This window comes from Notolepis coatsorum (assembly GCF_963971535.1).
Source record: "Notolepis coatsorum genome assembly, chromosome: 5".
Taxonomy (NCBI): domain Eukaryota; kingdom Metazoa; phylum Chordata; class Actinopteri; order Aulopiformes; family Paralepididae; genus Notolepis; species Notolepis coatsorum.
Genome location: NC_140169.1, coordinates 156,716,525 through 156,743,499, shown reverse-complemented (window position 1 = coordinate 156,743,499; position 26,975 = coordinate 156,716,525). Strand labels below are relative to the sequence as shown.

Genomic DNA, 26,975 nt, shown 5'->3' with positions numbered 1-26,975 from the left:
GCATTGGTTCTAGGACGAGGGAGTACAAACTGCCATTTCTGGCCCCTCTTGTATTATGGTCTTGTATAGAGCTTCTGTAAACAAGTTGCTCAAACACAAAATATGGAGTCTTGCTGTTAATGACTGATTTACACAATACAAGTGAGTTAGACGATAACCTTTTTTCAACTGTGAGCCAGGAGAGACCAGCATGCATACGGTTGACATTGGACCTTAATGAGCAACCCAAAGCCAACCGTGCTGCCCTGTTCTGGACTACCTGTAGTCTCCTGATCTCACCTTTGGTGGCAGATGACCAGATCACCGAACAATAATCAACATGACACAGGACTAGACTCTGAATAATCTGACGTAGAAGAGGACGATCAACAAAAGAAGCACATTTTCTAACAATGCCTACAGCTCTTCCCATCTTTGAGACAATGTTAGTGATGTGGTTTGACCAAGATAGAGTACTATCCAGTGTCACTCCCAGGAGCTTAATGCTTTCAACTTGCTTAACGATGGAGTTACATGAATTTAAAATAAGCTTTGGGTTACAAGACAACCCATGCCTCGATCCAAACACCATGCTTTTTGTCTTAGAGATGTTCAGTACAAGCCTGTTAGCTACTATCCAATCATTCACATCATTAAGTTCTCTGCTCAGGACTTCATTAAGCATACCATTTGATGGAGAAGCATAATACAAGGTGGAATCATCTGCATATTGAACCAATTTGGCATTCTTAGTAGCCCACGGTAGGTCATTGGTGAACACTGAGTAGAGCAGAGGCCCTAGGGAGCTCCCCTGTGGAACACCACACTCCAAACTTCTACTACTAGATAGGCTGCCATTCAAATAAACCTGCTGAGATCTGGAGGACAGATAACTCTGCATCCACATCAAAGCCAGGGGATTAAAACCATAACATTTAAGTTTATCAATCAAGAGAGAATGGTCAAGCACATCAAATGCAGCACTGACATCTAAAAACACAGCTCCCACTATCATGGAGTTGTCAATAGCTCTGAGCCAGTCGTCAGTCATCTGAACTAGAGCAGTCGATGTGGAGTGACCAGATCTGTATGCATGTTGAGACTCTGTAGCCAGACTGTTAAACTGAAAATATTCTTGGATTTGTGCAAAAACACACTTTTCCATGATTTTGCTTAAAACTGGTAAAATGCTTATAGGTCTGGAGTTGCCCTCATTAAAAACTGATTTGGAGTCTTTGGGTAAAGGAGTAACCTTAGCCTCCTTCCATCTCTTTGGACATAGTCCCACTTGTATACATCTATTAATAATATGACACACTGGACTTGCTATGATCGTAGCAGTAATTCTCAATAATTTACTATCCAAGTTGTCTGTGCCAGCTAACTTGCTGTCAGGTAGAGCCTGGAGTAACCTTTCAATATCACTAACCTCAACCTGTTTAAAATCAAATTTACACCCTTTATCTTTCATTATGATATTCTTAATTATGTCATTTGATTTTGTATTGTTTGAGATGTGCAGTCCCTGTCTGAGCTGAGATATCTTACTTACATAAAAATGGTTGGCAATATCACATGGTTTGGTTAGGACAATTCCATATGACTCAACAAAAGGTGTACGGACATTGGATTTTCTACCCATAATTTGATTTAAAACATTCCATAGATTTTTACCATTTCTCACATCATATAACCATTGTTTAAAATATTCCCTTTTTCTCACCTTATTTAACTTTGTGACTTGATTACGTAAGGAACGGTATTTTTGTCTGTCATCTGCAGAACTGGAACACACTGATGCTTTTTTGGCTATGTCTCTCTCATTCATTAAAATCCTTAAGCTACTATCTATCCATGGGGCTGATTTGTTTCTGACTGTGAACTTTTTTAATGGAGCATGTTTATCTGCTACACTCATGTACCTCAACATAAATAAGTCCAGTGCAACCTCTGGGTCATCCTCACAACATACCTCCTCCCAGTTTATACCCGACATTTCATTAATAAAACCTTCTACATTAAAACTCTTATATGACCGTGAGACAATAATTTTTGCTTTGGCTTTTGGGACCTTCGTCATTCTGGAGACTGCTATGATGTTGTGGTCACTGAAACCTACAGGAACAGAGACCGCCTTTGAGCATTGGCCTGGCACGTTTGTATAAATATGATCAATACATGTAGATGAAATGCTACCATCCTTATCTATACTTATTCTAGTGGGAAGATTGACAATTTGTGACAGATTACAAGTATGTAATATAGAGAGCACCTTGTTCCTATTGGTACATGGCTTTCCCAACCAGTCTACATTCATATCCCCAAGTAAGAATATTTCTCTGTTTTCGTCCGATATCCTATCGAACATATCACACAAATCATTAACATTAGCATTTGCACTCGGAGGTCTGTAGAAACTGCAAACTAGAATTGGTTTGAGATAGCGCAGGTGAACCTGCACACAGATAGCTTCAATGTTGTCCTTCATCAGATCATATCGTGTTTTGACAGGTAATTGATTCTGAACATAGATTGCCACACCCCCACCAAACCTGTTTCTATCTTTTCTAAAAATATTAAAACCTTCTATAGTTACAGCAGAATCAGAGAAGGAATCATCAAGGTGCGTTTCAGAGATGGCAAGGATATTAATCCAGTTAGCTTTGACCATACATTCAATTTCATAGCACTTATTTCTCAGGCTACACACATTGATATGAGCTATAACCAAACCCTTATGCAAGCCTAGCTTAATACAGGAAGTATCAGTAGGCCTACCAACCATAAAGCAATAGTCTCAATGGGTTTCAGAATAACCAGGGAGTGATACTGGAGTCCCTATACAGTTGGTTGTTGATATATAGTCTATCCACTACAAGGGCGACACGTTTGTTTAGGCTTCGATGTTCTTTCATGATAGGATATAATAGCTTACGTCTTCCATTGATCTCGGCAGGAAATTGGTCGTTCATGCCAAAGGTGGTGTTCTTTAACTCCCTGCCCCTACCCTTGACAAGCTCCTTCTGCTGGTGATGCTCAAAACGAGCCACTGTTGCCCGTGGTCTGTCCCCTGAGGGTTTTCCCATTCTGTGTACTCTAGAGAAGGTGATGTTCTGAACAGTGTCCCTAGGCAGTCTTAGCTGGTCTGACATAAACTCCCTTATGACTGTTTCACAGTCCTTGCTCTCCTTCTCTGCTATCCCTGTAAAAACCAGATTGTCTTGCATAGACCTACACTGTACATCCAGAAGAGATTCCTTCAACTTCCTGTTGTCTATCTCAATTATGTCTACTTTGTTTCCCATGTATTCCACCTTTCCTTTCAGCTCAGCATTATCCTTGACCAGCTCATCAATTTGTCTCTGACTGAACTCCAAGCTTTCTTTGAGGCTCTTAATTTCCTGCATCATCAAGTCCAACATATCCAGTTTATCAAGTATCTTATTGATGGCCTGTAATGTTAGATTCATGTCAACCTCTCTTGTCAGCGCTTCCTCCAATGAAGCTTCCTCTGCATCTTCAATGTCAGAACGTGATCTTTTACTCAGTTTGGGCTTAATACAGTCTGTAATCTTCTGTGACTTTGTCTGAATGTTAAGTTTCACAGGCTTCTGTTGCGACATGTTGATATTGTCGTAATGTTTGTCTATAAAATGCTCCAGCTGAAACAGCTGTTCAGATGGATCCAGTGTGCTAACCCTGTGTGGTATTTCAGTACAAGAAATGCCCCTCTACACAGTTAAACAGTTAAACTGGCCTGATGGTGTAGCCTGGGCCTGGCCTGATGGTGAAGCCTGGGCCTGGCCTGATGGTGGTAGCTGGGCTGGTGATGCCTGGGCCTGGCCTGATGGTGAAGCCTGGACCTGGCCTGATGGTGGTAGCTGGGCTGGTGATGCCTGGGCCTGGCCTGATGGTGAAGCCTGGGCCTGGCCTGATGGTGGTAGCTGGGCTGGTGATGTCTGGGCCTGGCCTGATGGTGAAGCCTGGGCCTGGCCTGATGGTGGTAGCTGGGCTGGTGATGTCTGGGCCTGGCCTGATGGTGAAGCCTGGGCCTGGCCTGGTGGCTGGTAGCTGGTAGGCTGGGGCTGGCCTGGTGGTGATGGCTGGTAGCAGCTAGGCTACTACTAGCCTGGTGGCCTGGTGCAGCCCGGTTGGCCTGAGTTGCTGCAGGGCCTGGCCTGGTGGTAGCTGGCTGCTCCTGAGCCTGGCCTGGTGGTGACTGGCTGCTGCTGGAGCCTGGGCCTGGCCTGGTGGTAGCTGGCTGCTCCTGGCAGGCTTGTTTGTTATCCAAGCAGGTAATCCAAGCAGATTTTCAGACTAAATCCAGTCAGTATATAAATGAAGGCAATATCAAGCAAGCTTTAGCAATAAAAACTCATAAAAAGCTATAAAAAAAACACATTTAAAAGACATAAAATCGCATAAACACACAGCCTAAAAACATGGAGCTGCCATCTTGGAAAAGGGGCGTGACAGGGGAGGGAGAATAGCCACAAGAGGTAAATTGGGATGGGGAGAAAAATCACAGAAAAAAGGAGAAAAGTAGATCAAAAAACATAGTATAAACAGAAAATTAAAGACAACGGCAAAAAAAGATGAATAAAAAAATAACAAGAAAAAAAGAAAAAGCTAGCAATCAAAGGCCTTTTTGGAATAGATGGGTTTTCAGGCCTGCTTTAAAAGAGGCCAGGCTCTGTGGTCCCTCGTTCCCTCACAGGAGCTGGCGCTGCAGAGGGGCTGGCGGCTCCCCGAATAACGTTCCCTCACAGGAGCTAGCGGTGCAGAGAGGCTGGCGGCTCCCCGAATAACGTTCCCTCGTTCCCTCACAGGAGCTGGCGCTACAGAGAGGCTGGCGTCTCCCCGAATACACGGTTCTGATGGAGGCCGGACCGCCTCACAAGAGAGAGTTCACCGTCACGTGTCGCATGGAGTCTCTGTCGGAGACCGGTAAGGATGTTACTCACAGGTTCTGCTGTTATCTGTGGTGGTGATGATAGTAATACATTTGTTTTATATAGCCATTGCATTGCAGCACATGGTGGGGGTACTACAAAGGGAGACAAAATAATAAATAACTATAATAGAAAATAAATAATATATAGGTGTGTACAGATGTGTAAATGTAAGTGATGCAGGGGTTGGAGGGTTGGGAGTGATGGTAACTATGCACTATGCAGTAGGGCTGCACGATTAATCGAAAAAAGATCGCGATCTCGATTCATAGACCTATGCGATCATTTCTAAATTATGACTATTTTATTTATAATTTTTAATATTTATAAACGTTTTACTTTTAAATGATGACGATTCTGACTTGAGTTACTTATTTTGTATGTTACAAGAGACTTTTACGTTTAAGTCAAGCACTTTCATATATGTTGTGTTTAAGTCAAGCACTTTCATATGTTATGTTTAAGTTTAAGTCGAGCACTTTCATATGTTATGTTTAAGTTTAAGTCTAGCACTTTCATGTATGTTTAAGTTTAAGTCAAGCACTTTCATATATGTTATGTTTAAGTTTAAGAGAGTGCAATAAATGATTTTGATTGAAAAAATAAGAATCGGGTGAGAGAATAGTGATCTCAATTCTTAGAGAGAAAAATCGTGATTCACATTTTAGCAAGAATCGTGCTGCAGCCCTAGTGTGCAGGTTGAACAGGTGGGGTTTGAGGTGGGACTTAAATGTTTCCAAAAGGCCCTTGAGTTGAGCAGTGGAACGAAGTGCAGGGCTGTGCTTCTTATGGACCAATCTCTTTTCTTGATCCTCTAATCACTAACGCTTGTGTAACTGAGGGGTTACAAAACCCTGACTGTATTAAAGATTGTGATAGATTAAACCACTGCTAGTTATGTACTTTAATTACTGGCCAGACAGTACATCAAATATAGATGGTGAACACCCACAAGAACACGGCATTGACAAAGAAATAGTATTTGAGGGTATTTTATTATTATGCAACATTAGGTTACAGAATGAGAATTAGGGTCGCGCTTGTATGGCGAAGAATATGCGTAAAGTCAGTCAGTAGCATGAGTCACTAAGAATAGCAGGAATCCTACGATGGGTCTAAGTTGACACCACCTGTCGTATAATAGCAACTATATAAGGCAACGCTGATACCGCCTGGAGACAATGGGTTCCCTCCGGGGTGTAAGGCCTGGAGGGTAGAGGAATGTTCGGATACTCAGTCTGATTCAATGAAGAATAAAGAGACTCCAAGTACAGGAGTCGGTCCTTGTAAATCCCTTGATCAGCAGCAAAGCAATAATTGTAATCCAAATGCTCGATAGCATTGATGACAGTTAGCCAGCCTCCGTCCACGAGGCCAGCCCGAGTTGTAATCCTCACGAGGTTGAATCCCAAACGATAGTGGAAATCAACGATGCTCTTCTCCGGGTAACACGTTCCAAATCAATATAATCCAACCAGTAATGGTTCTGCAATCGCAGACGCCGGTTCTCCTGTGCACATGTCCAATGCTACACACGAACGAACTGTGGTTGCACGATATACAATAAATGAACGACTATTTACTTCACATTAGATTAGGTCGAACTTGACGTTACTGCATTAAACTCTTGACACTTTACTATTCCCTTCGCACGTGGTTCTCCACGCTCTGTTAGACGCACTGCTGCTCACTTCACTGTTACCGAACTTGTCACACTGCTGCTTTAGACGAACTTGTCACACTGCTTGCTTAGACGAACTTGTCACACTGCTTGCTTAGACAAACTTCTGCTGTGCGCACCTGCGCCAGCATATATACTTAAGTGGTTTTCTAGTCCCAAACCTAACCGCTTGGTCCTGAATCAATACACTGCCAAGGGCATGTCCTGACTTGCCCCAAACTCGCCCCTTGCACCTGTCTGAGTGCGAGACTGCCTGGCGCCACCGTCAGGGGGCATTATTCATAAGGAAAGCGAATATTACTATGGTTCGAACGCAGGTTTAAAGGGATATACCGTGTATATATAAATAATATACAAAGTATATAAAACAATAAATGTAGATTCTCAACTTTAATCTGGCCCTTCACAACAGCTTGCTTTTCAACCTTTTGAGATTGCAGGTTCGAGAGAAGGGGTGGAGTTTTATAATCTATTAAATCTGTTGATTAATACTTCGATTAATCTAATAAGAATACGCTTTTTTTAAGCTATGAAAGACCCTACCCTATGGACATTCGGGAGGCTAGATCTCTAAATATTTTCAATTTATATTTCCAATTCTAAAAACGTCTTCACCTTGGCATTTTAATACTCTGCTGCTCGGACTCATCACATCCAAACTGTGATTGTTGTTACTGTAGATGAGAACTATTTTACTGCACCACGCTATTGCACTTTTTTTTTTTATGCTAATGTGTGTCTATTTTATTGCATTGTTCTTATATAAGGTCAACCGAACAACAAAAAGATGCCAGTGAGGGAATATGGTACGAAGCTCTTTCCAACGCGTAGTGCTGTTGATAGTAAATCAGGTCGTCTCGTTGAGTGCATTTAAAAAGTTTTATTTTCGCTTGCAGGGTGGATAAAGCAAAGCATAACATAAACTCTGTGTTTAAACTGTAACTTTAGACAAATAAACTAGTGTTGCAAAATAAACCTGAAAATAACTCAAAACAACTGAAAACAAACAAAACACACATGGTTGAAAATCTGTGTGGCTTCCCTGTGACGTTTCCCCAATTCCCTCCCGCTGCGCACCTGTGACACACCTACAAATAGGCTGTGCCCGAGATCATCTGAGCCCCGCCTCCTATGCCCGCTGCCCAGCTAATTAGTCAATAACACCTTCACAATAACACATACAATGAAGTAACCACGGTAAAATCATCAGATTGGCTACAACAGTCTTATTTTTATACTCATTCTTTGTCGGCACTTTATTATGCATTGCTTTTATTTTCTCAGAAACCTGCTAATAGTCTTTTTTTTATAGATTTTAATGTTGGAAATATATCATCAATAATAATATTAATACTGCGAATAATCAGATACAAATTAGTATTTTATGCAAAAAGAAAACACAAAACGTTATTCCTAAAATTACATGAATGAAAGTGGAAGGATTTCACATGACCTTCTGCTCGTGCCAACCTCCATCAGACTGCTGAACACCTAGGTCTGGTGGAGGCCGTACTGCCCCCCCTCCCCCAGGACTTTGGACTACTTAAAAATAGACTCCTCCTTCCACCTGATGGACACATATCACCTGTACCACTATTATTTATATACATATAGAACTGCTCCACATGGATTTTAATATATCATGCTTTAAGTACTGTAGTTTGAATGTACCGTAATTTTCGCACTATAAGCCGCACCTGAATATAGGCCGCAGCAGCTAAATTGAATGATGTGTACATATATAAGCCACACTGGACTATAAGCTGCAGGTGTTTTAATGTTTAATTACCATATGTAAGGTTTCGTGCACAAGTCAAGTCAAGAGTTTTATTTGTCACGGCATACAAGTATACAATGAAATGCGGGTGGTCTTGCCCGCAACGATGTGCAATACAGTGGTACAACATATAATAGAATCCAATAAAAACAACATTGTACAATAAACAGGTAACATGGTGGGACATCTCGGTATCTGTACTTATTTACAGAGCATATAGGACATGCTAGGCAGCTTTGGTAGTGCAATACACTGTTACTGATTTTATACTAATTTAAAGTGGCCTTTCTTTTTGGCCATAAGTGTGGGTGTGTGCGGCATGAGTGTGTGCCCGCTCATGTTAAAGTGGCTGCTAGTGTGTGAGCGTGCATAGCGTGCGTGTCGTGTGTGTGCTCATGTGTGCTTGTGTGTGGATAGTTAAGTGTTCTGTGGCACTCGGTGTTCATTGTTCAAGGCTTTGATGGCCTGGGGGAAGAATCTGAGCCTAAGCCTCTCTGTCCTAGTAGCTGGGGTTCGCAGGCGTCTGCCTGACCTCAGCAGCTGGAACAGGCTGTTATTGGGGTGGTGGGGGTCTTTCATTATTATGCAGGCTCTGGATTTGCACCTCTTGTTGTATAGAACCTGCAGGGGAGGTAGTGCAATACCCGTGGTACGCTCGGCTGAGCGCACCACACTCTGTAGGGCCTTCTTGTCCTGTGCCGTGCTGTTTCCATACCAGGCAGTGATGTTTCCGGTCAAGATGCTCTCTACAGCTCCTGAGTAGAAGGACTGGAGTATCTTCCCCGATACTCTGAACTTCCTTAACTGTCTCAGGTGGTAGAGGTGCTGCTTCGCCTTCTTTACGACTGTGTCTGTGTGTTGACCATGTCAGATCCTCTGAGATGTGGACCCCCAGGTACTTAAAGCTGCTCACCCTGTCCACCGTAGCCCCGTTAATCATCAGTGGTGTGTGTGTCTCCTGCTGTCCTCTCCTATAATCCACGATCAGCTCCTTGGTTTTACCAATGTTCAGGAGCAGGCTGTTGTCCTGGCACCAGCGTTCCAGTACCTCAACCTCCTCCCGGTAGGCCTTCTCGTCGTTGTCCGACATCAGCCCCACCACCACTGTGTCGTCTGCGAACTTCACTATGGAGTTGGAGCTGAACTTGGCCACACAATCGTGTGTGTAGAGTGAGTACAGCAGGGGGCAGAGAACACAGCCCTGGGGGGACCCGATGCTCAGGGTGATGGTGTTGGAGGTCTGACCCCCCACCCTGACCGCCTGGGGTCTTTCGCTCAGAAAGTCCAGTACCCAGGCGCTCAGGGCGGAGCTCAGACCCAGCTCGATCAGCTTGTCCACCAGTCTGGTGGGGACTATGGTGTTGAACGCTGAGCTGTAGTCAATGAACAACAGTCTCACATAGAGGGGGCGCTGACTTTGTAGTCAGTTATTGTCTTCAGTCCCCGCCACAAGCCTCTTGTGTCGTTTTGTACCATTTGTGTCTCCAGTTTATCAGCATATGTCCTCTTAGCCAGTTTAACAGCCTTGCGCAGAGTATATACTGAAGCCTTGTACTCTTCCATATTTCCTGACTCTGCCCAGGTTGTAAGCAGTGGTGCGAGAGTTCAGGGCTGCTCTGATAGTACTGTCCACCCACGGTTTCTGGTTTGGAAAAACCTGCACCTTTTTCGTGAGGACAATACTATCAGCGAGTGTTGATATGAAGCTCACAACGGTATCTGCGTACTCGTTGACGTCACTGGCACTTCCTCGAAACATATCCCAATCCGTGTCTGCGAGTGCGTCCTGGAGCGTGGCCTCTGATTAGTCGTTCCATTTTTTTGTCTCACGTGACACGACGGCGTCACGTGATCTTTGTTTGTAGGCAGGGGGGATTGTCGGGAAAGAGATGGCTGTTTGAGGAAGCTCCCATTTATTAACTTGCAGCAGCTGTGTGCCTGTGGGAGAGGAGCGAGTGAGAGTTAAAGGTGGTGTACTGTAACCTGTAAAATCCATAGATTTAGGAGGTCCCCTAGTGGCAGTTAGCTGTAAAAATCCATAGATTAGCCGCACCGTTATATAAGCCGAAGGGTCAAAAAATTTGGGGGAAAGGCGCGGCTTATAGTCCGAAAATTATGGTCCTTTTATTTTTTTTTATATAGTGGTCTTTTTTACGGTAGTTTTAACGAAGCTGGTGTTTTTTTTTTTTTTTATATATAGTGGTGAGTGTCTATGTATTGTGCCTGTGTGTTTTTGTCTTTTAACCACTGCACAAATGAAGTTCCGAAAGGAAAATATTAAAGTAATTTGAAGTTGAAGCTTGTCTTAATAATATTTCTGACAGCGTCTGGAAATTCCAAAAAGGCGGCGAAGAAAGCCGCTGCGGAGAAGATGGTGACGAAGCTACAGAGTCATTCGGGCTGTTCGGAGATCACATGGGTACGTTGACCTTCGACCTGCGTCTCGGAACACTGTTACCGTCGGTAGTGTGATAGTAAAGGGTTAACCTTCTGTAGTGTGGCAGTGAAAGGGTTAACCTGCTGTTGTGTGGCAGTGAAAGGGTTAACCTTAGAATAGAATAGACTTTTTAATTGTCATTGCACACAAGTATACAACGAAATTTCAGGGGAGCTCCCACAGACCGTAGTACAATATACATGTAACACATACAATGGGGGAAATAAGTATTGAACACATCAGCATTTTGTCCCGTAAATATATTTCCAATGTGGCCATTCAAGTGAAATTTTCACCAGACTTTGGTATTAACTCAGGGAATCCAGACGAAAAATCTAAACATTAAAGTCCATACATAAATAAAGTTATGTGTAATAAAGTGGAATGACATAGGAAAAAAGTATTGAACACACTAACTGAAATTAATTCAATACTTAGTGGAGAAGCCTTTGTTTGTAATGACAGCTCCAAGGATGCTTTCTGTATGATGTAACTAATCACCCACAGTATTCAGGTGTGATTTTGGCCCATTCCTCTACACAGATTGTCTTTAAATCTTGAAGATTGCGGAGGGGCCTCTTGTGAATCTGGATCTTCAGATGCTTCCACAAATGTTCAATTGGGTTTAAGTCAGGTGATTGACTGGGCCATTCCAACAAATTGATTTTCTTTCTCTGAAATCAACTGCAAGTTTCCTTTGCTGTATGCTTTGGATTGTTGTCATGGTGGAAGGTCCACCCACGTGTCATCCTCAGCATCCTGGTGGATGGCAGCAGGTTCATCTCAAGAATCTCTGTACATGGCTCCATTCATTGTTCCTTCAATGCCAGTACCAGGAGAGGAGAAGCTGTGATACTTCCACCTCCAAACTTCACTGTTGGTAGTGTTATTCGGGTAATGTGCACTGCCATTTCTCCTCCAAACATGGTCTATTGTGTTTGTGTGACAGCCAGAAAATAACATTTTGGTCTCATCTGACCAGAGTACATGCTCCCAGTAATTCACTGGCTTGTCCAAATGTTGTTAGGCAAACTTTAAACAAGCTTCAACATGTCTTTTTTTCAGTAGTGGAGTCTTGCGGGCTGAGCGTACACAGAGGCCATGGCGGTGGAGTGCATTGCCTATGGTCCTTTCTGTCACAGTTGTACCTGCTGCCTCCATGTCTTTCTGGAGCTCCTTCCTAGTGGTCCATGGCTCTCTGGCTACTCTAAGTTTTAATCTAAGTATCCTTCTGACTCCATGATCAGAAATGTTGCGAGGAGCACCTGTGCGTGGCCGGTTGATGATGGAGTGATGTTGCTTCCACTTATGGATAATGCCCCCAATGGTGCTTACTGGAAGATTCTGAAGTTGTGAAATACGTCTAGCCAATTCTATTTTCATGATTTGCAACAATCTGTTTGTGAAGGTCTTGAGAGCTCTTTGCTTTTACCCATCATTTGATGTTTCTTGTGTGGCACCTTGGTAACAAAGAAAAAGCTCATATATAGCTCATCAATATATTCTAACCCAGTTGACATTATTAGCACAGATAGGAGGTAGAGTTGCCTCCTAATTAGTTTTGGTTTTCAGCTAGTTCCTTCTTGCCTTTCCTTGCTGTGGTGTACTGCTTTTTCTTAGTGTGTCCAATACTTTTTTCCTGTTCATTCCAATTTATTACACATAACTTAATTTACATATGGACTTTAATGTTTAGATTTCTTGCCTGGATTTCTTGAGTTAATACAAACGTCTGGTGCAAATTTCACTTGAATACGCTCATTGGAAATACATTTACTGAACAAAATGTTGATGTGTTCAATACTTATTTCCCCCATTGTAACACTGTACATATAACAGAATATTTTAAAGTGCATGATGAGCGGTAAACATAGTGGTTCGAACGAAGCTTTGAATGTCTGTAAAAAGAAATGTATTAAAAAAATATATAATAATAATAATTGTACTTTTATTTTATGTTTTAAATAAATTAATCTGATTAAATGAGTTTTTGATTTTTTTTATTAAATCAACCTTCTTTAATGAATATAACTCATAAGTTTCGTCAACATAAATAATCCAATAAGGGCACACGGTTGGCACGAAAGTGATGGTGACGTCTTATAGTATAATATTAGTGTAGCCTAATCTTTATGTATCTGCAACTGTGAAGAAAAACCCCATTGGTTTAAACAGATTGAATAGACTCATACAAAAAAGATTTTAAATTTTTTTTAAAAATTAAAAAAAATTATTAAAAATTCGAATGTTGATTTAGAATTCAAGTTTCAAGTTTCTTTAATAGTTGTCATACAGAAGTACAGAATACTTTTGTACAAAATGCTTCTTACTGTTGCGCTCCAGAGACTGTGCATGACAAGATAAGTATGAAATAAAAACATAGTAAAAATTAGAAGTAAAAAAAGAGGTCACAGTGTTCAGTTTAGACATATGTACAATGTTCGTAGACGTAGTTACCATACAATATACAATACTGTGCAGTGTACTAATATACAATGCTATATAGTGCAAGGCATAAATGGACGAGGTGCAGTTTAGGTACAATTCACAGTAGGTGTACGAGTTGTAGTGCAAATCCTTTATCAATAAATATAAAGTGTAAGTGTGTTTGTGTGATCTAAAGTGTGGAGAGTGGGTGCTGCAGTGTGTTGTTTGTTTGAGTGAGTGTGGGTGTGTGTGCTGTGTGCATTTGATGGTTGTTGCATAGTGATTATTGTTCGTTTAGCGATTATTGTTCGTTTAGCAGCCTGATGGCCTGGGGATAGAAGCTCCTTCTGAGTCTTTCTGTGCTCGCCATAAGACTCCGGTATCGCTTGCCTGACGGCAGCAGTTCAAAGAGGCAGTTGTTCGGGTGGCTCGAGTCCTTAATAATTCTCTTAGCCTTCCCCTTGCACCGCTTGTTGTAAATGTTCTGGAGGGTGGGAAGCCCCCCTCTAATTGTGCGTTCGGCTGAACGTGTCACTCTTTGTAGTCTGCTACGGTCTTGTGCAGTGCTATTCCCAAACCAGGAGGTGATGTTGCCGGTCAGGATGCTCTCTATTGTACATGAGTAGAAGTTCCTAAGGATCTTCTGACTGACTTGGAACTTCCTTAGGCGCCTGAGGAAGTAGAGGCGTTGTCGTGCCTTCTTCACAACACTGTCAATGTGTGTGGTCCATGTCAAGTCCTCGGATATGTGGGCTCCGAGGTACTTGAAACTGTTCACTTTCTCAACTGGTGCCCCGTCGATGCTGAGGGGGCTGTAGTCCTTGACCCCCGACCTCCTGAAGTCCACAATCATCTCTTTTGTTTTGCTGACGTTCAGGGAGAGGCAGTTCTCCTGACACCACTGTGACAGGTTCTCTACCTCTTCCAGGTAGGCCCTTTCGTCGTTGGCAGAGATCAGGCCCACCACTACTGTGTCATCAGCAAATTCGAATGTCAACATTATGATCGAAGCATTCGGTATAGCCCTAGAGATTTGGTGGCAGGCCAGCCTGCTTCAGCTTCCTTAGGCTTTGTGTCCACCGGGGACGTTTTTTTCAACGCGGACCGCTTTGAAAAGCAAAAATATGCATGCTCAGAGCGTTTCCAGAGCGTCTCGCGACTCCGCCACTTCCTCGATTTTGATTGGTCGGTCGAAAAAAAGCTAAAATATGCATGCTCAGAGCGTCTCGCGGCTCCGCCACTTGCTCGATTTTGATTGGTCGGTCGAAAGTAAGTTACCTTGATGAGCGGCGCTCCTCTCCAAAAGTTTAACTAGTTTCAACTTTAGGCGCTGGGAGCGCTCCGCCCAAAAACGCTAGCCGCCGAGAGCGCTAAAACGCGAGGCGCGGTGCTGGGAAAAGGAGCGCGCCTGTCGCGTCTGTAGCATAGAAATGAATGACGGAAAGGAGCTGACAACTCATAAAACGTCCCCGGTCGACACGGGCCCTTAGGTAGTATTCTCAACTCACCTTCAAGTCACATATTGATGCTGTGATGAAGAAAACTAATTGTAGCCTGAGAATATTGTATCGTTCTATTAACTGTTTTTCTCTTCAGGTTAGGAAAAGAATCATTATACAGCTGGTACTTCCAATAATGGATTACGCAGACATAGTCTATCAAAACACCACACTAACAAATCTCCGTCCTTTAAATGTTACTTATAATAGTGTTTGCAGATTTATATTGAGGTGTCCTTATAGAACCCATCACTGTCTTATGTTTGAGTTGTTAAACTGGCTTTCTCCCCAATTCAGAAGACATTTTCATTGGTTGCTTTTTGTTTACAAATGTATTTACTTTAATTATCCCCCCTATCTAAAGCAGTTCTTAACACCATATAGTTCAACTTATAATTTAAGACACACGGATCTTCCTTTCTTTAGTATACCTCGAACCATCAAAGCTATCGGTCGACTTGCCTTTAAATATAAAGCACTAGCTGATTGGAACAAACTGCCTAGTTCACTCAGATCTCTTACTTCTTACCGGTTATTCAAGATATCTTTGTTCACTCATCTACAGACTACTTGCACCTGTTATTGATTTACTGTGTTAGGGCTTAAATGTCGTTTTCAGATCAAATTATAATTTTGTTTGTTTTATAAGGGAACATATATATATATATATATATTTATTGGTGATCCTCTTGGGAGGAATCAGTGTGGATTGTGGGAGTGAGCTTGGGAGAGCGTCTGTCAGTGTATAAGTGCATTTGTTGTCTTGTTTTTTGTTTTGTTATGTATTGTATTGTATGTTTTGTATCCTATGTTAAGGACCCCCTCGAAAACGAGATAGCATATCAAGGGGTTTATCCTTCAAATAAAATTTCAAATTTCAAATTAGTATAGGCGTTGCTGAGCTTTCCCGATCACTGAGGCGGTGTTTGTGCTCCAGGACAGGCTCTCACTCACACTGACAATACACAACCTTCTGTGTATTGTCGCAATGAAAGGGTTAACCATTTGGTATTGCAGCAGTGAAATGGTTAATGAATGAATGAATGAGTGAATGAAGTTTATTTTTCGGTCTTGTTTACATACAAATCAAAAACACACGCCCGTGTGGACTTACAAAAAGAAAAGAAAGGCAAGCTCACACACAACGACCGAAAAAAAGGAATAGGCTGAAGCACATCCTTATTTTTGCCTATCCTTTACAAATTCTTAAAAAATAAATATATTTTAATATAAGAAAAAAACGTAAAATATGCTGCAAGATATAATAATAAAAAAATAATCTCCCCTGAGAAGTACACAACTTCAACCCGTCACTAAGGCTATTCCATAATTTAACTCCCAAAATTTAAACACATCTAGCTTTTACATTAGTTCTTACCTTTTTACATGTTTTAAGAATACATAACCCTCTTAAATTATACTTTCCTTCTCTCTTGGTTTAAATATACTTTATGCATTGCTTTTAAATGTATTCAGGATTTTAGAAAATTACATCCAGTGTATACAGTGTTAACAACGTGTTAATTCATCACGTGTTATCGATCGATTGATGGGACGCATAGCGCATGTCAATTGTGATTTCTCACCTCCACGTTGCCTGTGGTACTTTTTTCCTATTGCTAGGTTTTTAGTGAGTTTTTCCCTTAACTTCGCGTGGGGTATGTCTGGGAGTGTTTCATTTATTTATTTAACATTTTATTTTGGACTTCATGGTGTTTTGTTTTCTTGATTTATTGTGATGTTTTCTTCTCATTTATATAATTATGCCTAAGTTATGACAAGTCATTATGTGACCTTTGACCTATAGGTGTTGGTGTGGCTCTCTCACGCTTGTCTCGTTTGACCCCACGTTTCAGACCCCGAAGCCCAGCGTCCGGTTTGAGACCCTGCGGAACTCCAACGCGGACAAGATCTCCTTGCTGAGGAGAGCCGCCCTGAGCGTGCCCAACACAGACTACATCCAGATGCTGCTGGAGCTGGTCAAGGAGCAGGGCTTCCAGGTCACATACTTCGACATCGGTGAGACCAAAACATAACCCGACTTACATTAACCCCTTTCACTGCCACACGACAGAAGGTTAACCCTTTACTATCACACTACCGACGGTAGTGTGATAGTAAAGGGTTAACCTTCTGTTGGGTGGCAGTGAAAGGGTTAACCTTCTGTGTATTGTCGCAGTGTGAAAGGGTTAACCGTTTGGTAGTGTGCGGCAGTGAAAGGGTTAAGGCTGAGACCATATGCCATTTAGGAAGAATCGATAAATCGGGCCTAAATATCGATATTTTTAATAATTTTGTATTATTATTATTTAAACAACTAATTTACGTTTGTTTTGCAGAAATTCTTTGTCGCTGCCGCCATCTTTAGTGTTTACAGATTTCCCCCCCATTCAAAACCACCACAGTGATCCTTCTCATGTTACAGTCGGTGGTCTCTGGATGTGATGGGAGGAGTGCGCTGCATATTGAATGCAATTCAACCGAATGTACATGAAATGGGGATGTTTTAACTAAAACATGCCACAAGACATAGTATTTTAGTAAATTATAAAGTATTAACAAATAAATATATAGGCGGCTGGGTGGCGCAGCGGACTAAGCGCTCGTCAGCAACGTGAGAGACACTGGTATCGAATCCGGCTGTCAGCGTTGCCTCCGGCTTGGCCGGCCGTCATACTGACTCGATTGGCAGAGTCAGCGGGTGGGAAGCCGGTGAGGGTGGGTCCTGGTCGTTGTAAACAGCGACTCCTACAGTTCGGTCGGGGCGCCTGCAAGGGAAGGATCTGGGAGAGGTAGTGTGACCTTCCACACGTTACACTCTCCCGGTGAGAGTCCGCACTGCCAGGTGAAAAGAAGCGGTGGGCTGGCTACACATGTGTCGGAGGAAGCATGCGATAGTCTCCGCCTGTTTGCAAGTGTAGCTGTACAATGAGAGTTGAGTCGCGCTGGTTCTCAATGCCGTGTATTGGAAAGCACAAGTAAACAAACCACCACTTCCCCAGGAAGTGAGACACGTAATATACCATACAGGCACCGGCCCAGCACGCCCACCAGGCGGAGCTGTAGCCCAGCCTGTAACATCTCCCTTCCTTTAGTAAGTAACAACATCAATCCGTGCAGACCTAAGTAGTATCAAAACACCTCATCAATACCTTACAGTATACCATGCGCATGTGCACAGTCCTTGTGTGCTGGGGTGTGAGCGTGAGTATGTGTGTGTGTGTGTGTGTGTGCGTGTGAGACAGTCTCAGTTTGTGTGCGACCTAGAGGTTAAGTCTGTCCGGAGGCCGTATTGGCCTCCCGCTCCGGGAGAAGGCCCGGGCCTGTAACTCACGGCCTGGTGTGTTACCAGTCTGCGGGGAAGACGGCGTCGACCTGTTGCCTGTTGCGGCGATACGCAGTCCCCTCCACGTCGACCAGATAGGACCGGAGTCCCAACTGCTGCAGGCACACGCCTCTCCTCCATCGGCCCGTCCTGTCACCCGGGAGTGGCTTCATCCGTATGGGCCGGCCGACGTTCAGCTCCGGCAGATCCTTAGCCGATCGGTCATACATCAACTTTGCTGCTTGATGTTTCACTCTCAGCTTGTCCGGGGACCCCTGTGACGACCTGAGGTACCAGTAGCTGGTCGGCCACAGGGAGAAGGGTTCTCAGTCTCCGTGACATAAGCCTGCATACCCTCAGTGGGTGTGTTTCTCCAATGTAAAATGGCCTTCCAGGGGTCCTCTCTGGCCCGGTCTGCCTTTCTGCACAGGCTCTTCACAATTCTTACCGCCGACTCCGCTTTGCCGTTAGCCTTCGGGTGCCTCGGTGAGGACATAACGTGCTCAAAGCCCCACTCTCTCGCAAACGCCCGGAACTCCCCACCGGCAAACTGGCCCCCACCATCAGAAATGGCCCTGTCTGGGACCCCGTGGTCCGCTGACGGGTCAGGGAGCAAGTCGACCTCCCAGAAGTCCGAATAGTGGTCCACCACGAGAAGAAAGTTCTGTGCTGCATAGCTGTACAGGTCCATGCTTACCAGCTGCCAGTGCCGTGTGGGGAGCGGGTGTGACATCATAGTCTCTTTCTGTTGTTCGTGTGCATACTCATTGCACACGGAGCACTGCTGTACTTAATCTTTGACTTCCCCTTGCATACCGGGCCAGTACAGTGTATCACAAGCCTGTCTGTAGCACGCCTCGGCCCCCACATGGTTGTAGTGGATCCGTCTCAGCATTTCCGGACACATAGCTTTCGGAATTATGATGCGCTGACTCCTGTAGAGCACGCCATCCTGTGCACTTATCTCGTCTCTGATGGCCCAATAGTCCCGGACGGCTAAAGGGGTCTCCTCTTTGTGGTCTGGCCATCCCTTCAGCACGACTGACTTGAGTGTTTGCAGACACACATCCTCCTCAGTGTGTGTTCGAATCTGTGCCAGACGTTGGCTGCTGACGTTCAGATAGTCCGCCTGCCGAATGGCAGCCGTGTCCCACTGCTCCTGCCGCATGCTGCAGACCATTTCCCGTCTGTACAGTGTATCTGTTCTCTGTGGTGGGGTGGTGGCTCTGCTGAGTGTGTCACTTATGTACATTTCAGGGCCTGGCTTGTATACCACCGCCAGGCAGTAGTTCTGCAGTGTGAGGAGCATGCTCTGAAGGCGCTTTGGCGCACTGAGGAGAGGTTTAGTGAAGATGGACACCAACGGGCGGTGGTCGGTCTCTGCAGTCACATCACCCCTCCTATATAGGTAGTAGTGGAAGCGTTGACAGGCGAATACGATGCTTAGGCACTCCTTTTCTATCTGTGCATAATTTTGCTCCGTTTGGGTCAATGCACGAGAGGCAAATGCGACAGGCTGTCCCCCCTGAAGCAAGCAGCAGCCCAGACCCGTCTGACTGGAGTCGCTCTGTACGGTGACCGGCTTGTGGATGTCATAGTACCTTAGGACTGGCACCGCCGTGATCAGAGCCTTGATTTCCTTCATGGTAGCCTCATGTTTGGGCAGCCAGTGCCACATCACATCTTTGTCGAGCAGTCTCCTCAGAGGCTCACATACCGCTGACAAGCGTGACATGAATCTCGACAGGTAGTTCACAAACCCGACACATCGCTGGACCCCTTTTGCGTCTGTGGGGTTTGGCATGTCCAGAACCGCCCTGACCTTGTCAGGGTCAACCTTGAGGCCCTCTGCGGACAGTATGTGGCCGTGGAAGCGGACCTCCTTCAGTCGAAACTGCAGCTTTTTCAGGCCCAGTCTCGGCTTTACCTCTCTGCATCTGTCCATCAGAGCGATGAGGTTCGTGTCATGGTCGTGGTTGGCCTCATCCTCGGTGTCCCCACAGCCAACTATGAGGATATCATCAGCTATGGGCTCAATCCCTGTCAAGCCAGCCAGCAGCTCATGCTGCTTTCTTTGGTACAGCTCTGGAGCCACTGACACACCGAAAGGGAGTTTTAGCCAACGTTTTCTGCCCCACGGTGTCCAGAACGTTGTCATCAGGCTGCTCTCTTTGTCCAAACGGCACTGTAAAAATGCATCCCGTGCATCCACCAGCGTGAATATACGTGCCTTTGGCAGCTTATACAGCACGTCATCCAAAGTGGGCATCAGGTAATGGGACCGTTGCAGAGCTCGGTTAAGGGGCTTTGGGTCTATACATAGTCTCAATTTGTCTGGCCTTTTTACTATGACCAGATTGCTAATCCAGTCCGTGGGTCGAGTGACTGTGGTCAAGTGCCCATCTTCTTCATATTTATCCAGCTGTGCTTTAACAGCTGCCTTCAGGGCCACTGGAAGGTTCCTGGGAGCACACTGCACCGGCGCCACCGTGCTGTCCAGCTCAAAGTGAATATCACCGGGCAGAGACTCAACAGGGCTGGTGAACACATCATGGTAGGTGCTGACGAGCCACTCTTTGGTCAGTGACACCTTCCTGCAGTGCTCCACTTTATTCAGCTCCTCAGGAATGGTGAAGCGTATCAGACCAAGCCTCTCACATGTCTCCCCCGAAAGCAAGGGCCTCTGGCCAGTGTGTACGACTTCAAAGTCCAGTCACATTGCGAGCTGGCACCTTTGGAGGCCTTTTTGCAGTGGTAGGTTGACAAACCACTTTTTCCCTTGAGTGTTCACAGCCCCCACGCTCTCTGCTGTGTACACGTCTCTCTCCTCCCGGTCGCTGTCCTCCAGTTCCCCTGGCCATGGGTCATCCACAGCATTTAACTGGCGAGCCTGCTGGCCTCTTTTCATGCAAACTTTTGCAAAATAGTTAGCCGTGCCACATGAACGGCATGATTTACCAAAGGCGGGGCACTGGTCACGCCCACGTTTGTGCCGTGTGCCACAGTACTTGCATTCACCAGTGTCTCATGTTCTGTGGCTGTGCCGATGTGTTGGCCTCGGATGGCCTCCGTCCATATCGCTGCCCTTGTGTGGCGTTAACGCTGTCCCCAGGCCCGGAGCTGCCGCTGCCCAGAGACATAGTCTTTAACCTACTGTCCATGACCTCAGCTGCCCGACAAATAATGATGGCCTGATCCAATTTAAGGTCCTTTTCTCTTAATAAGCGACGTCTAGCGCCCTCATCAGTTATCCCTAGGACAAGCCTGTCTCTTATGAGTTCATCTTTAATAGCTCCATATTCACAAGAGGCAGCCCTTTCTCTCAGTCTTGTAACAAAAGCATCAAACAGCTCTCCATCCTCCTGTTTCAAGTTGCCAAAAACGTACCTCTCGAATATCACGTTCTTAGCTGGTGTGAAGTATTGCTGCAGTGCTGTCAGAATAGCCCCCACATCTTTTTGTTGCTCCACGGTGAGTCCCAGGTTGTGTTTATAAATATGACGACAGTCGTTCCCCATTAAGCGTCTGAGCACCGCCGCCTGTACTGGCTTTGCTTTCTCGCTGAGCCCGGTCGCGAGCAGATAGTCCTCGAACTCTGCTTGAAAGCTTACCCAGTTGCCGTGAATGTCTCCCGTCATTTTCATTGGCTCCGGAGGCGGAATTCTGGATGCCATTGTCGCCACAAACTCTCACCCAAACAACACATAAACGTCCGCTGTTATTGCCAACAGCTGTTTCAGCGACGGGCCGTATATAAATCCTCTTTGGGTCCTCCTAGTTCCACTTCTGACACCATGTTTGCAAGTGTAGCTGTACAATGAAAGAGTCGAGTCGTGCTGGTTCTCAATGCCGTGTATTGGAAAGCACAAGTAAACAAACCACGAGACACGTAATATACCATACAGGCACCGGCCCAGCACGCCCACCAGGCGGAGCTGTAGCCCAGCCTGTAACACCGCCCTCCCAGACCGACGGTAGGGGGTAGAGTGCGCAACGACCAGGAAGGGGATTGGCAATTGGCATAACGACTAACATTGGGATGGGAGAAAAATGGAAAAAGGAGGGGGAAAAAAGATAATACAAAAAATATATATATATATTTTTTACACCTAAAAAAAAAACAATGGGGTCAAAACATTTATATATCCTTCTTACCTATAACTATATATTAAGCAACAATTTCAGAGCCTTGCTGCATTTTATTCCATTATATTTGTGTCAGCGGGTACCTGAATGTTGTCTTTTCCTTTATAAATAAACACATTTCCATCATAAATTGATTCAGAAAAAGCTAGAATGCAGGAAATGAAGTGCTTGACGCTCAGAATTTTCTACGGGAGGACCCACCTGCTCACTTAGCCAATATGTTGTTATATTATGGGGTCTACATTTCAGCTATCCTATAGAAATGACTTGTTTTCATTCTTCATTAAAAACAAATGGCTTTAGCTGACAGCTGATGAGTGAGCGTGACAATGGCAAGACCCACTGGTTTTAACGTAGAATGTTAGAAAAGCTAGTAGTGTGTGGTGAGGTTGAGGACTACAATTCAACATATCACACTGTAGGTTAAAATATATGTAAGCCGCCTGTTGATATTCAATGAGCCCCTCTTAGGTTATTCAAAAGGTGGTCGCACCAGATCTCTTGTCAGGTCCATGTGCTAGCAGTCATTGAGGTATGAAATTACTCTCTTAAGTCACTCGGAAGCCAGTCCATATAGCTCTATATCCCTTACCTACTCTTACTAGTTACGCTGCTGGCCAATACGTCTTACTACTACCCTAGTGTCTTTATACCTGTATCACTGTACATATTAATACTACAACTCTGTACATACATCTGATTAGCACTATGTAATAGTAGTAGTAGTAGTGACTCCATGGCAGGTGCACACATTGCACTGATCAGCAGAGCCTCTTATAGTAGAGGTGGTGTGCCCCCTAGTGTTCAAACACAAATACAACACCATAAATAATACAACTTCTAATATGTCGGTTTTGGCTTCTACAATGACATTATTGTGATGGTGGCCTGGATGATATGATTGTGATGTTGGACTGCATGCATTAACCGCGTGCCGTCCCTCTCGGCAGATGAGCTGACGGTGAACGGCCAGTACCAGTGCCTGGCGGAGCTCTCCACCTCTCCGGTCACCGTGTGCCACGGCACGGGCATCTCCTGCGGCAACGCACACAACGACGCGGCACACAGCGCACTTCAGTACATCAAGGTCATGGTCTCCATCAAATGAACCGACGACGTCTCCGTTTCTGCCCTTTCCACCCGCATCGATTCGTAACATTATTAAGGAAAATGTGAGGACATGACAAAAAGCTGTTTTTTTTTTTATTTTCTTTTTTTATATATACAGTATATATATTTAAACTAGCGTTCCCATGATATGGATAGTTTAGCGTTGATTATCAAATCAGCCAAAGTAAAAAAAAAATTTTTTTGACATTCTCGTTTTCATGTTTTACCGATATTTATGAGTTGTGTTGACGGGAGAAACAAAAGATCTGTCGCAACTTGGTCCTTCAACCGAGGTACATGCATAGGAAAAACACTCTCCAGGGAGAACGATTCAGCAACCCTTGGAGGCCGATCGGTGTTGTAAAAAATCCTCCCAAAGAGTTGCTGAACTGTTCTCCCTTGCGAGTTATGTTGACGGACATGACGCACCATTTCAACAGTATTACGTGCAGAAGAAGATACACAAATCCAGTTATAAATCAGAGTTGGGGTCAGTTCACTCAATTCAGGAAGAGGATTCCTTATTTTCTTTTTAATTAAAATATTGTAATTGTACGAGATTGGCGTGAGATGGTTATCCCTCTCCGAGCTATTGACGAATTGAGAGTGAACCCTCTGTTGTGGGCCAGTGAACTGTAATTTCTGTTTGCATTTTGAATTGATTGAATAGTGAGTCAATTGACCTCAACCTTTAGGATGAATTCCCCCAAATTAATTATTATCTCATCATCACGCTGTTAGGATGTCACCGTTTATTTTTCAAATATCCAAAAAATGTGGAACAAGATGTATGAACGCCGTGCAAATGAAGTAGGATCAGAAGACACTGTATAGTAAGATGCACTTCTCTACCTTTTTAGATATATGGGTCAAACTTTACACAAATGATGGTTAAGTACCTAGGAACTAACGAGGAACTATATGTTAACAAAGTGTTGGAATAAAACATTATTTAACTTATAGTTAACTTATAGCATTTCTAGGTAAATAGGTAGAAAATGGGGTCTTGAGAGTCTATGCCCACGGGAAGGATTTAGCTGAAGTCAGATCTGAGGCTTCAGTAAACCGATGCTTAATCAACCGTTTGTTAACATATAGTTCCTCATGAGTTCCCAGGTACTTAATCATTATTATTCTGCCCGCTAAAGTAAAGTGTTGGTTAAGTTAACTTAATAAAGGGATACCTGACTGTTTTATTTGATTTGGTTGTTTATCTTAACCCTTTCACTACCACACTACCGAAAGTTAACCCTTTCACTATCACACTAGCGAAAGTTAACCCTTTCACTATCACACTACAGACGGTTAACCGGTAACCCTTAGTGTGGTAGTGAAAAGGGTTAACCCTTGGTCGCGTGGCAGTGAAAGGGTTAACCTTCTGTTGTTTCACAGTGAAAGGGTTAACCATTTTGTAGTGTGGTAGTGAAAGGGTTAAGTAGACGGCTATCCTGGTGCTAGTCCAATGTGCCATTTTGGTTACAGTAAGGAACTTTATTAATGATGAATGCTAACCGGTCATTTTCAGTTTTACTAACAGACAAAATAGGAAGGTTTTTGTACAATGTGACAAATGTATAGTTAAGAAAAATAGCCAGCAACATAATAAACCAATTAAAATTTACAATTTCAGTGTCCACATAAATCTGCACTACGCAGTTTTGGAGGAGGGGGATTTGTTTGCAGAGCCGGCAAAATTAAACAAAGTACAAAATTGAGGGCCCTGCCTTTTGTAAAAGACAGCAATGAAATGGTAACTTTTCAGGTAGTTTTCTAGCTTCAAACAGTGTTCCAGGGATCCCATTTTCCTCCAAGGACAGTTTGGTTACTAGGCTATGAAAATATACCTTAGATTACAATTATTCACTTCTCTGACTCTCACAAAACGACAGTGCACCTTTAAAGCTACGTCTGTGCTTTATTTTTCCAGCACTATGATTATCATAAAATGGAACACTAATATTTTCCTTTATTTACAACATTCAGCTTAGTGTTGTATTGCCTTAGTTTGTCGCAGGGCTGGGATCAATTCACTTCCAATTAAATTAATTCAGGAAGTCGATTTTCTTTTAAATTGTTAAAAAATGGGGCACAACATGGTTGTCCTCTCTCACCTATTGACACGTAAAGGAGAATTGATGTTCCGTCATCTGCAAGTGAATATGAATTTCAGGTTCCACTTTAAATGTGTTTAATAGAAAGTAAATGGATCCCCACCCTGGTGTGTGTGTTTGGGGATACAGACGTTTTCAGTGGCCAGTGCATTTTTTCCCCCCTCCACAACAAAAGCAGATGGTAGTTTTTAGTTCATATTTAATTTCTGTTGAGTGGTGTGACATGTACATGGCAAGGATGGATTCAATTTAATTTCAATCTAATCAACTCGGGAAGGGGATTTTCCTCTGAACTTGAATCTTTTCCTATATAATACGTTTATTTTATCCAGTCTATAAAGTGACAATTGAGAATAAATTCTCTATTTTAGTAAGTATCGTAGTTTATATTTATCTTGATTTGATTGAACGGAAAATGGATTGACCTCAACCTGCTGGTACATAATAAAAAAAAAAAAGATGCCAGATTATATTTAGTTTGTTGCAGCTCAGAGTTTGGATAAACAAACGGCTATTTCGAATGATTTGTCTTCTGTGGTAATCTAGATGCTAAACGCATAATGTCCTCCTGTAATATGTTTTTTTTTATTAAATTTTTTTTAAAGACTGGCCTGTAGTCATAATAGCTTAAAAGATTTGTCGCCGATTTATATCATTCCATTTGTCATGAACATACGTTTTCTTTATTGCTTCATTTTTAAAGTGAGATATATGGCAACTTCCCTTATACATGTTCTTTGTGTTGTGTGAATATTACATCAAATATACTCTTATTTTGATGGCCCCTCATCCTATTATTTGCTGTGTGCCTCATAGCAAGGTTGGGATCACTTCACCTTCAATTCAAAATTTAAATGATGATTGTCAGGAGAGGTCGGATATCAACACACAAAGAATTTTCAGTGTTTGAATTTAAAAGAAAGTCCACTTCCTAATGTTAATTGAATTATAAGTGAATTGATCCCAACCCTGCATCATAGTACCTGTGTAAACTGTAAACTGTGCTATATTTAATAAATTTACTGAATGGTGTCATCTCTTGTTTAAAGCTCCTTCTTGAATGCGATGAGCATGGGACACGATAGAGGACGGGACATGTCTTTCTTTTTAAAGAGCAACCAAATGCCAAAAGTAAATCTGTTGAAAGACTGCCATTGAATGGTGAAATGCATGCTATTGCAATCTGCTGTTGACTGATATTAGTGCAATAACTTATAGAATTAGTGCAATAACTTATAGATCACAGGGCACCGAGATCAGTCTCCACCAGAGGTGGGCCATCAGGCCCTCTCTGTTGGTCTCCAGATGAGACCCTGCATATATCGGTATCGGAAATTAAGAGTTGGACAATATCGGTCTATCGGTAAAAAAGCCAATATCGAACATCCCTAATAATTACATTGCTCTCTCCCTCAGTTGCGCTGCTTCCAGTGCAGCTCATATACGATCATGAGCACGGGGCGACAGTGGCTCAGGAGGTAGAGCAGTCGTCTGGTAGTCGGAAGGTCCCCGGTTCGATTCCCGTTCCTCC

General features: G+C 43.6%; 1 protein-coding gene across 1 annotated transcript in view; it reads left to right on the top strand.

Moving 5' to 3' along the window:
• Positions 1-26,470, top strand: part of prkra (protein kinase, interferon-inducible double stranded RNA dependent activator) — a 49,968-nt gene extending 23,498 nt beyond the window's left edge. Inside the window, exons 5-8 of the mRNA XM_084314880.1 lie at positions 4,809-4,926; positions 10,714-10,808; positions 16,609-16,771; positions 23,174-26,470. Coding sequence (XP_084171006.1) covers positions 4,809-4,926; positions 10,714-10,808; positions 16,609-16,771; positions 23,174-23,331 — 534 coding nt within the window. The 3' untranslated portion in view covers positions 23,332-26,470. The remainder of the gene's footprint in view (positions 1-4,808; positions 4,927-10,713; positions 10,809-16,608; positions 16,772-23,173) is intronic.
• Positions 26,471-26,975: the final 505 nt, after the last annotated feature.